Genomic DNA, 12575 nt, shown 5'->3' on the forward strand with positions numbered 1-12575 from the left:
AGTCATCATTTTGTATACCTTAAACTTACACAATGTTATAGGTCAATCGTATCTCAATCAATATGGAAAAATTATAAATGTATAACAAATAAATATATAAAAATTAAGGGCAACGATAATAAATTGAAGACTCAACATAATAAATATAACTTTCAAAACAGTAGAGAAAAGAAGAATTTTAAAAACTTATTTAGCCCAATAAATATTATTGAGAGATATAAATTAGTACATAATTGTGGAATAAATTTAGTAATATTTACCAAAACCCTTCAAAAAGATATTTTTAAAAAAAGATTCATATACTTTACTTTATAATTTCACTTCTAGCAGCTTACCTTAATGAATAATCAGAGATGGTTGTCATGAAAGCTTTAGATATAATAGCAAAAAATAAAAAAGAATTGCCGAAACCGGTTTGGCTCAGTGGATAGAGTGTCGGCCTGCGGACTGAAAGGTCCCTGGTTCGATTCTGGTCAAGGGCATGTACCTGGGTTGCGGGCATATCCCCAGTAGGAGATGTGCAGGAGGCAGCTGATCGATGTTTCTCTCTCATCGATGTTTCTAACTCTCTATCTCTCTCCCTTCCTCTCTGTAAAAAATCAATAAAATATATTTTTAAAAAAAAGAAAAAAGAAAAACAAGACAACAATTCAAATATTCAATATTAAGAATTTTTAAAAAATAAACAGTGGCACAAAAATGAAGCAACATTCCTTAAAAGTGTATCTATAAAATACTTATTGAAAGCTTACCATGCATAGGCATACCCCTAAGTACTGGATACAAAGATCATCCTGAAAATTTATTGCTACTAGAGGCCCAGTGCACAAGTCTGTGCATGGTGGGGTTCGGCCGGCCCACCCCAATCCGGGTGGGGGGGCAGTCGGGGACAGGGCCAGCTAGGAGGAGGAGCCGGGGGTGGTTGGCAGGCCAGCCCTACCCCCTTGTCGAACTCCTGGTCAAGGGGACAATTTGCCTATTAGCCTTTTATTATATAACTAGAGGCCCGGTGCACAAAAATTTGTGCACTCGGGGGGGAGGGGGTCCCCTCAGCCCGGCCTGTGCCCTCTCGCAGTCTGGGACCCCTCGGGAGATAACAACCTGCTGGCTTAGGCCTGCTCCTGGGTGGCAGAGGGCAGGCCCAATCCCTAGGTGCAGCCCCTGGTCGGGCTCAGAGCAGGGTTGATTGGGGAGTTGGGGCGCCGCCCCCTGACATGCACAGAGCAGGGTGGACCTGGAGGTTGCGATGCCACCCTCAGTCACGCTCAGGGTAGGGCCGATTGGGGGGCTGGGGCACCGCCCCCTGTCACACTCAAGGCAGGGTTGATGGGGAAGTTGTGGCGCCACCCCCTGTCACGCACAGAGCAGGGCGGATCAGGGGGTTGGGGTGCCACCCTCTATCACCCACAGAGCAGGGCCGATCAGGGGGTTGGGGCACCGCCACTCTCACACTCAGGGCAGGGCCTATGGGGAGGTTATGGCTCTACCCCGTCACACACAGAGCAGGGCCCATAGGGGGTGGGGGCTTGGGGCACCGCCCTCTATCATCCACAGAGCAGGGCCGATCAGGGGGTTTGGGCGCTGCACCCTGTCACACACAGAGCAGGGCCAATCAGGGGGTTAGGGCACTGTACCCTGTCACACACAGAGCCGCAGGGCGATCAGGGGGTTTGGGCGCTGACCCTGTCACGCTGATCCCGGTGCCGGGAGGCATATTACCCTTTTACTATATAGGGTAGAGGCCTGGTGCACGGGTGGGGACCGGCTGGTTTGCCCAGAAGGGTGTCCTGGATCAGGGTGGGAGTCCCCACTGGGGTGCCTGGCCAGTCTGGCTGAGGGGCTGAGGGCCGTTTTCAGGCTGACGGGTGACTGAAGCTCCCAACCGCTCCTTTTTTTTCTTTTTTTTTCTTTTTATTCTGGGCCAGCTTTAGCTCTGAGGCCTCGGCTGCTGAAAACAGGTTTCTGGCCTTTGTTTACCGTCTGTATTTGATACAATGTTGCGGTCTGGCTGGCTGAAGCCCAGCTGAGTAAAGCAGGTTTCTGGGGATTTTTTGCTTCTATATTTGCAACATAGTTGCTTAGAGTTGCAGCTGAGAGGCTGGTAAGTCAGGGGGGAACGTTGGAGTCCTCCCTCCGTCACTGAAGCAAGCAAGCCTCCCTGTTCACATCAGCTGCCTGGCTGCCAGCCGCCATCTTTGCTGGCAGTTAATTTGCATATCTCCCTGATTAGCCAATGGGAAGGGTAGCGGTCGTACGCCAATTACCATCTTTCTCTTTTATTAGATAGGATAATTAGTTCATTTGACTGTCAACCTGGAGCTTAGCTGATGCTGAGGGATAGGAATATTGGTTCCTTTCTATGTGGGCCTCTTCACGTCACATGGTCTTCCTCACAGCATGGTAGCTGGGTAAAAAAAAAAATCTGTCTCAACAGAGAGGCAGCCATAGCCTCAGAAGTCACATAGAGTCACTTCTGTCACACTTTAATCGCTGAGGCAATCACTGAAGCCAGCCCGGGTTCACGTTGGAAGATCAGACTCCAGCTCTGAATAGGAAAGTATCAAAGTTCTGGAATACAGTGTGAGAGAGAGAAAATACAGCTATACTAAAATTCACAGTGGGTTGGAAGTGATGAACTTAGATACATAGATCTGGAGTTCAAGAGAAAGATTTAAGTAAATGGTACAGTTTGGGGGATCATGATTACATAGGCGGTAATTAAAGCCCCAGGGATGGCCATTTTCAGTGGAATTGCGTTTAAAGTAAAGAGGGAAAGTTTTAAGGCTTACCACTTTTAAAGGAGCAGAGGGAAAGAATATTCAAAGACACTAAGAAATATCTAGAGAGAGTGAATGAAGACGAGAGCCTGGTGTTAAGAAAGCAAGGGAAGGAAGCATCTGAGAGAAGTGTCCAAAGTGTCAAAGACAGCAAAGGATTCCAGTAAGACAGGAGCTAAACTGTAAGATTTAGGTTGCACTTGGTCATTAGCAAAATTGATGGAGTGGTTTTGGTGGCTGGGAAGTAGAGCAGCCAGATGAATTTGAAACAGTGTAAGTGAAAAACTCCTTTAGTGACTGGGAAGGGGTAAAAAGAGGTAGGCAGCATAGGGTCGGGAAAGTTCTGTGTTTCATAAAATAAGAAGGAGTTCAGCTTGTTTGAAAGCATTTTGGGAATGCATTTAGGCAAGAGGAAAATTGAAGATACAGGAGAAAGGAAAGGGCACAGGGTGAAGCAGTGGCCTGCGTCCTTCCTTTCCTGCTTTGGTGGCCATGTCAGACTCAGCTCCTTGCTCTAATGCTCACAACTTGAGACGCTGAGCTAAGACACTGCCATTCGATTTGTATGTGACATGGGGTGATAAACTGTCACAAACTGCATAACAATTTCACTGGTTTGGCATCTGGAATGTAGACTCTGGGATGAAACTGGGTGACTACTTGATGAGAAGACATAGTTAATTCATTGACACCATCAAGTAAAGATGAATGGATTATGACCATGTGTTTATAGTATATGTTTAGTTACATAATGCAGGACCCAAGTGATTTCATTAGTAAAGCAGAATACAGAATATGCAATGAAACTTGGTTAGTGTTTATATCTCAAAACATGTATCTACCTAATAGGATTGCAACTATTTAGTGACTCAGTGTTCCCTTGTTTATTTTATTTAGCCATCTATATAAGATTCAGTTTGTTCCCTTTTATGTATTCTGAACACAATGATATTCAGTTTAGCTTACTCTAATTAATTGATGTATGCATATATAGTTTAAGTTCCATTGTTTGCATAATTATTTGTATGACAAACATCAATAGATGTCATCAGACATAACTAAGTAAATTTTGACTTGAGTGTTTGCAAAGCTAGATGGTAATACTAAATATGGAAATAATTATATTTTAAAATTTAATCTATTGGACTAAATAAAATAGTTTCCAGGATAGCACACTGAGATAATAACTTTGAGCATTTGACTGACAATGCATTCACACACATAGGAAACCCAATAATCCTCATATGCCATGCATATAATCTAGGTAAAATAGCCCAAGAAAAAGTTGAATAGAATATTATTAACATTTCTGGACATTTGCAAAGTGAAAAGAAAAGTTGAGTGACATAATGCAGCCAGAAGCAAAGTTATTAATCTAATATTTAGTACAGTTTCAAAATTAGTTTATTAAAGGCAAAATAACAGATGGCTATGAAAAGGAGAAGAGATACATATTTATGATGATGCTTATGAATGAAAGTAGATAGAAGATGTTTAAATATCAAAAACATTAAGTTTGGTCAGTATCAAACACAATAAATTAAAATAAGTTAAATAGTACAGCGAGCACCAAACTAGTGGAAAGTCATAATGAAGTCTGAAAACAGTATAGTAGGAACAAACAGTAGAGGGGTTTTGTGCAGGATACATTGTTTCTGACCTTTTTTCTGAAGTGTAATATTTCTTGGACATAAAAATTTATGTTCGCTCAATATTTGAAATACATAAAATCGGAAGGGGTCCAGGCTTGCCCACCCACCCCCTTCTCACCAAAGGTTCTCATGCAAAGCTATGCAAGTCCCCCTAGAGAATTTGTGGAGTTCCTAAAAACTCAGTGTTTGGAAACCAATATTTGACAAAAGTAAGTCCCAAAACAGAAGGGATTATGCAACTGCTCATTATATGCATGAATAACTTAAAGTATATGACTTGTAAATCCTGCATGTTTACATTTTCTTGAAAATGTAATAAAATCTGTGTGTAATTTTAGCACCAAATAGAAAGTCAGCATCTTAGATATGATTTCTTAAAGCTCTTCAACTTTATTTTTTTTCAGTAAAGTAAAATAAAAATTAATTGAAGTAGATTATTTGCAATGTAAAGATTGAAAGCGAACCCTCAATTTCCATGAAAAATCAAGAGAACAGAAAAAAATATGACAACACAAAGGAGTACCTCCAGGTTATGCTAAATGTGCAGCACTCACAGAAATACATCCAAAGTCTTGATGTAACATTCACAAGGTTAAGGTCTGATCCAGCAGCTTGATTTAATCAGGTCATTTAAGGTATAAAAGTAAATTCAGTTGAAACCCAAAATGTTACAAAATAATGTTTTTTATATCTTGCAAGAAAATGACAGTCAGTCATTGTGCCAGGACTAACTTTCCAGGTTGGTCAATCTATTCAGGTGATCAAATCCTAGTTCCTGGGTGAGCCTACAACATACACAGTATCTCTCAGAGCACATCACCTAAAGAAGACCAACAGCGTTCACTTGCTGTAATGGCTACCTTCTTATGTACAATTACATTGCTTATTCAAGAGATACAATAAACAAGAACAAAAGAAACACCTCCATGTTTTATTAACTTATCTTATTTAATTATGCTTCATAATTTCCAAAAACCCAGATATTGTGGAATATGGATATAAATGTTAGTAGGCAAATTAGTTTTTCTAAGAGCCTATTATTACTTTAACAAAGCAAAATCTAATTTCTTTGTATCACTATGAACTACTGCTAAGATAAATACATCTAGACTATCCATACTCTGGGTTTCTTAATGAGCTTAGCAATTACAATCAGTAACCAAAATCAGAAAACAGAAAGATTTTATAAAGCTAACAACTTTTTTAACTAGCTAAATAAGCCAAGGAGAAATAAGACCTCTAGCCATGTGATAAACTAGAAGAATTTGAAATTCAAGAAGTCTCAATTTATTTATAAACTAGAGGCCGAATGCACAAAATTCGTGCAAGGACCTTGGCCCTGGCCCCTGCCCGCTGCCACCACCATGGCCCCAACCCACTGCGGCTTTGTCTGGAAGGAAGGATGTCTGGAAGGATGTTGGTCTAATTAGCATATTATGCTTTTATTATTATAGATGGGGAAAGAGTATCCCTAATGTAGGTTTGTATCCTTTATAATATAAACTAGAAAAAGTCACCCAAGTTTGAACTAGAGATCAGTCATGTCAATAAGGTGATCAAATATGATGGGGCAAGAATCTCGAGGACAATTTTCTTCTCTTTATAAATTCGCCCCATTGTCTTTGCAACAACTCGGGGGATGGAAAGAAAGGCAAGGTGAGCCTGGGCACCTGCTTACCTCGGGTTCTCTTCTTTCAGGAGAACAGTGTTCTTCTGGGTGTGGAATTAACTGTCTTTGCATGTGGCCTACCTACAGGCTGCACAAGTTGCCACAATTCTGCTAAGCATCTTGCATATCCCAACAATGACTTTCCAGACTGCATAATTTTTTATTTTCAAGCAAGATTCAAGAGAACTCTAAGGTTGTGATAAAAAATGAAACTGCCACTGCAAAAAAAATAATAATAATTTAGGCTGAGTATCAAATGCAGTCCAATTCAAACTAGACAAGATAAGCATATGGCTTACAACGGATGGCACTCTGGTTATTTAAATGTTCCTCTAAATATACTTAAACATTTTCAAAGTATGATATTATATTTTTACATGTAAGAGAAACATATGGAGAAAAATTTAGATTTTTTTCACACTTAGAGTCTCTCACTTAGGATTTGCCGCCTTATCCTGGAATACCATAGATTACATCATTTTAGTTAAACTTCCCTTTAATTTAAATCAGCTTCTTGGGAAAGGAAGCTTATAGCTCCAAGTTATCTCACTCAATGCAGGGTTTTGAATACAAGTTCAAGAATTCATTAATTGCCGAAACCGGTTTGGCTCAGTGGATAGAGCGCCGGCCTGCGGACTGAAGGGTCCTAGGTTCGATTCCGGTCAAGGGCATGTACCTGGGTTGTGGGCACATCCCCAGTGGGAGATGTGCAGGAGGCGGCTGATCGATGTTTCTAACTCTCTATCTCTCTCCCTTTCCTCTCTGTAAAAAATCAATAAAATATATTTTAAAAAAATTCATTAATTGATTGTACAGTTGATGGCACACTTCACTTATAACCTTTTCTTATATTCCTGACATGCCAATAATTCAGAGATTTCTTTTTCATTTCATCAACTGTAGATGTGGAAGTTAACAATTTTAGAGTGTACTAATGGTTTGTATTCTTTTTTTTTTCTTTCGTTTCAGTCTGTTCCCAGTATTCTAGAGGAGTATTTGCCATTTTTGGACTCTATGATAAGAGGTCAGTACACACCTTGACCTCATTCTGCAGCGCCTTACACATCTCCCTCATCACACCAAGTTTCCCTACCGAGGGGGAGAGCCAGTTTGTGTTGCAGCTGAGGCCTTCCTTGCGAGGAGCACTCTTAAGTCTGCTGGATCACTATGAATGGAACTGTTTTGTCTTCCTGTATGACACAGACAGGGGTAAGTCACGATTCCATATCTACATAAGTAGAACTCTCATTTCAACCTGAAATGACCTTGTATACTTGTGTGATTGAGCAAAATATTTTAATCCCTAATAAGGCTAAAATTAGAAAATGGTCAATGTATACTGTTAGTATTTTTACCTTGACTCTGGAGGAAATTCTCTAATTAAATAAGCTTTAAATTCACAAGGTTACTCGTGAGCAAACCATGCTTGGTTACATAGTTGAAATTAAGAGAAATTATTATTTTTAACAATTCTGAAGTCATATTTCAGGTACCATGAAGTTAATAAGTCTTTTATCTCAAATGCAAATAACTTAATGTTTTGGAACATCTTAAAATAGTATCATACTGAGCCATGGCTTTGAGTTTGAAATGCGAGACTTTACATGAGGAATTGGAGGATCATGACAATGACAATGGATCTGGAAGTAAGGCTTCTCTTGCGGGCACCTTTCACTTTGCCTTTAGCTAGCAGGCTGCCACTGTTAGTAAATGATATTATATGTGTTGGAGGAACAAGGCGGATCACTAACATTAAATTATTGACAATCCATACATGTTTGTACAAAGTATTTTAATTTTTTTAGTTAGAGACATAGCTTAAGGAGTTGTTGTTGTTTTCAATTCTGTTTTTTATTTAGTGACTAGAATCATAGCAACATGTTATATTTCAAAATAAACATCAGGGGACCACCTGTGGGGTTTTGTCATTGGTCCTTTTTCCTTAAAGCGTAAGATTTATGAGAAGATAAGAAGTTAGAATAAAAGTTGAAACAGGCAACATTTTAAGAACATCCTTGAATAGAATTCCATCTGTGAAATGAGTAAAACAATAAACATAAAAGCCATAAACAAGCAAGGTAAACCTCTTGAAGATATAATTACCTTCAAAGATTCAAAGCATAATTTTCTATTTCAGATATGAAAGCTCAGTAAAGGAATTTATCTTTCTCATTAAAAAATCACATTTTTAATCAGGTGGGGACAGTATGTCAGATGAGATGTCTCATCAACATTTCTCTTAGCACATTACTTATATTGGCATTCATGGTACATTTTCCTTTCTGAGACAAGCTCAGAAAAGCTATACTATCAATGTATTTTCTGCATGGGTAGAGCATACTCTAATTCACAATTGGAAATATGGAAATCTACCTATGTTTTATGACATCATTTTCCAATAACTAACCATCTAAAACAACCAAGATTTCTTTCCGTAGGTGAGTGGCTAATTAAACTGTGGTATGTTCAGGCAATAGATTATTATTCAGAGCTAAAAAGTAATGAGCTACCAAGCAATAAAAAGGCATGGAGGAAACTTAAACACATGGTATTCAGTGAAAGAAGACAATTAGAAAAGGCTACATACTGTATGATTTCAACTATACGACATTCTAAGAAAGGCAAAACTATGGAGACAGTAAGGGTCCATGGTTTCCAGGGGATAAGAGGAAGCAGGGGTGAATAGGAGGAGCACAGAGGATTTTTAGGGCAGTGAAACTGCCCTCTGTGACACTCTAATGGGGGACACATGTTGTTATACATTTGTCCAAAAGCACAGAATGGACAACAGCAAGAGTGAGCCCTGATGTAAAAGAGGGACTTTGGGTGATAATGATGTGTTAATGTAGGCTTATCAATTGTAAAATATGAGTGTCAAATGCAAAAAAAAAATACACTTCAATAAAATCAATTTAAAATGTTTTAAAAAATTGAATCCTAATGTCAAGAAATATGTACGAGGATGTGGATGAGATTTTTCTTCCTGTGGTTCGTTATGACACAGCTCAGTTTCGCACTTTGGGCAGAAGTTCCTTATTTTAGGGCATCTTGCTCTCGTAGGTCTCATAGCAATGCTAGTGACCTGTGCCTCACTTTTTTTTTCTTTGCCCCTGTGTCACCCAATCTCTAGCAAGGAGAGGGTGTAGGCATTTGTGCATCAGACTCCCCACCAAACAGAGATTAAACGTGATGTGTTGCTTTTGCACCAGTTTATAATTTCCAGGATCCTCACTCCTGCATAGCAAGTGAGGTGCTCAGCCTTGAGCCACCTCCCGTTGCCTCTCACCATAGTATCTCTCTAGTGCAGGTAGCTGTACCTATTGGTTATTTAAAGACTCTTTCTCTTGGTAAAATTTCATCCTTCAAAGGCTGAAGACCATCAATGTAAAGCACTATTTCTTTTAATAGGACATCTTGTAACCTTTAACCACTTACTGGCTTGCTGCACAGGATGACAACTTTTTTGTTGTCATCACCCTAGAATTTTACTGTTTTACTTCTAACCTTCTAAATTCAAGTCACTCTAGAATTTCATAGTTCTCTCCAATAGTTGCTTCACTATGAATAACAAGTCCTTTGTACTATAGTAGCCCAGCCCAACTTTAAAATAGACACCTTTACTTCAAGCGGTAATTGTCTGAATGAAAAATAACATGTCAGAAAAAGGGCCATATTTTGAGCTCAGATGCTCACTCTGCCCTCTTACCACCATGCTTCCCAATATTCTGGGGCTTAATTGGGTCCTTGCAAAAGGCAAGAGTAATTGTTCTCTTTGGAAATTGTTGTGCTCATTTTATAAGTTTAGGATCTCGGCCCAATTTATTCCCACTTTAGATACTATGCTGAATTATGCATCACTATCACCAAGGGAGGTATGAACCTCAGTTATGAGCATATGATTAACTTCTATCATAAACATAGTTGGCTAAAAGCAATCCATATTTTCACATCATGAAAAAAAAAAGAATACACATCATCATTAATGATCAGAACATTTTCTAATTAATGCACAAAACCAAGTGTAACAAAATAAGATAATATGGAACGTTTTTGGTATTTTAATCCTCTACTGCTACCATAAACTGCTTATCTAAACATTTTTTCCCATTATAAGTAACTGCCTTAATTATGATCCTGAATTTCTCCACAGACTTTAGTGAAATATGACATTTCTGATGTACCATAAATCCTTACTTTGGAATTAGTTATTTCATTGACCCACTCAATTATTCCTGAAATCTTAATTAGTGTAGTGATATAAATGAACTCTTAAGATACAAGAGCTTCACTGTCATAAATTAAAGTTGTTTTCATGTTGAATTACATTAAGAAAAATAATGATATTTTATTTTCTATGCTATAAGTCCCATGTTCTAGTCCTGGTCTGCTATTGTGGAGCTGTGTGGTACTGCCTATATTTTTCTCCACATCAGAAGGAAGGAAGGAAGGAAGGAAGGAAGGAAGGAAGGAAGGAAGGAAGGAAGGAAGGAAGGAAGGAAGGAAGAAGAAAGGAAAGAAAGGGGAGGATTTTTCTTATTCCAATAATCAGAGTCATCCTTGTATTAAGACACTCTGGCAACTATACACCTAGTTAGCTCCCTCTATCCTTGCCCATCAGGCAAGGCCAGGCCAAATGCCATTCTAAGGAAAATAATCATGTTCTATTTTCTCAGTATAGTTATCAATCTGCCTTGCCTATTGCTATTTCCATTTATCTTCATATTTTTAAACATGTTTTATGATAGATTTGTTACAGCAGATGCTATCATACTTTAAAAAATGCTTAAAATGTAGAATATGTGAAAAAATTTAAAACAATTGGCACGATGATGAGAAAAGTTTGCAAATTACTGAAGGTTTAAAAGTAAAACTAAATTTAATCAATAGTTTTTATCTTACATTTTAGACTCTAAATAAATCCATCATTTTTTAAGCATAAAGGTTAGAAGGGTGACCAGCAAGGGAAGACAGGAAAATCATCTGCTCTGCCATAAAAAATGAGTTACTTGTATGCATAGATGGTTTGTCATAGGACTATCAGTAGAAGCGCTTCTGATTATGTCACATGTTTATGCGTACTATTCTTCTGTGGCGGCTTTCTCTTATCAGTAAAGAAATTCTAATAGTTTGTACCAATTCTATTTTTATTTTAAGTTCTTTATTATTTAATGTACTACATAAGTCTCCTTTTCCCCCTATTGACCTCTCCCCAGCCGCCCCCACCCCCCAGCACATTCCTTCACCACCCGCCCCCTGCTGTCTGTGTCCGTTGGTTATGCTCATATGAATGCATACAAGTCCTTTGGTTGATCTCTTACTCCCTCACCCCCCGTCTTCCCTCATAGGTTGAACAGTCTTATTTGATGCTTCAATAACTCTGGTTCTGTTTTTGTTCATCAGTTTATGTTGTTCATTATATTCCACAAATGAGTGAGATCATGTGATATTTATCTTACTTTGACTGGCTTATTTCACTTAGCTTAATGCTCTCCAGTTCCATCCATGCTGTTGCAAATGGTAGGAATTCCTTTGTGTAGATGTACCACAGTTTTTTAACCCACTGATCTTATGATGGGCATTTAGGCTGTTTCCAAATCTTAGCTATTGTAAATTGTGCTGCTATGAGCATAGCGGTGCATATATTCTTTCTGATTGGTGTTTCTGTTTTCTTGGGATATATTCCTAAAAGTGGGATCACTGGCTCAGATGGGAGTTCCATTTTTAGTCTTTTGAGGAAACTCCATACTGTTTTCCACAGTGGCTGCACCAGTCTGCATTCCCACCAGCAGTGCATGAGGGTTACTTTTTCTCCACATCCTTGCCAGCACTTGCCATTTGTTCATTTGTTGATGATAGCCATTCTGACAGGTGTGAGATGGTACCTCATTGTCATTTTGATTTGCATCTCTCAGATGATTAATGACTTTGAGCATGTTTTTATATGTCTCTTGGCCTTCCTTATGTCCTCTTTTGCAAAGTGTCTATTTAGATCCTTTGACTATTTTTGATTGGATTGTTTATCTTCCTTTTGTTAAGTTGTAAGATTTCCCTGTAAAAGTTATAAGATTAAACCCTTATGGGTGATAACATTGGCAAATATGTTCTCCCATGCAATGGGCTCTCTTGTTATTTTGTTGATGGTTTCTTTTACTGTACAGAAGCTTTTTATTTTGATGTAGTTCCATTTATTTATTTTGTCCTTTGTTTCCATTGCCCTAGGAGCTGTAAATACAAACTTTCATAAGATTTTTGAGTTGATAAGTATGGACTATCAAATGTTTGAAACGTGGTTTATGCAACTGAGGAATTTAATTTTAAGTTTTATTTCATGTTATTTGATTAAGTGGCCACATTTATCCAATGGTCACTGTATTTGGACAACACCAAATATCTAATAACTGAACTCATTAAAAATACCATATTTCACTTTGGGGGAAATTTCCAAATCTCTTCTTGATTCTTATTTTACTATGTAAG

General features: G+C 38.5%; 1 protein-coding gene across 7 annotated transcripts in view; it reads left to right on the top strand.

The window, feature by feature from the left end:
* The window catches only part of GRIA4 (glutamate ionotropic receptor AMPA type subunit 4), a 433158-nt gene that overhangs the window by 140659 nt on the left and 279924 nt on the right, over positions 1 to 12575 (top strand). For all 7 annotated transcript variants that reach the window (XM_059707932.1, XM_059707931.1, XM_059707930.1 and 4 more), the window contains one exon: positions 7068 to 7307. In XM_059707932.1, the coding sequence (XP_059563915.1) occupies positions 7068 to 7307 (240 nt within the window). The remainder of the gene's footprint in view (positions 1 to 7067; positions 7308 to 12575) is intronic.

This window comes from Myotis daubentonii, chromosome 9 (assembly GCF_963259705.1).
Source record: "Myotis daubentonii chromosome 9, mMyoDau2.1, whole genome shotgun sequence".
NCBI classification, from domain to species: domain Eukaryota; kingdom Metazoa; phylum Chordata; class Mammalia; order Chiroptera; family Vespertilionidae; genus Myotis; species Myotis daubentonii.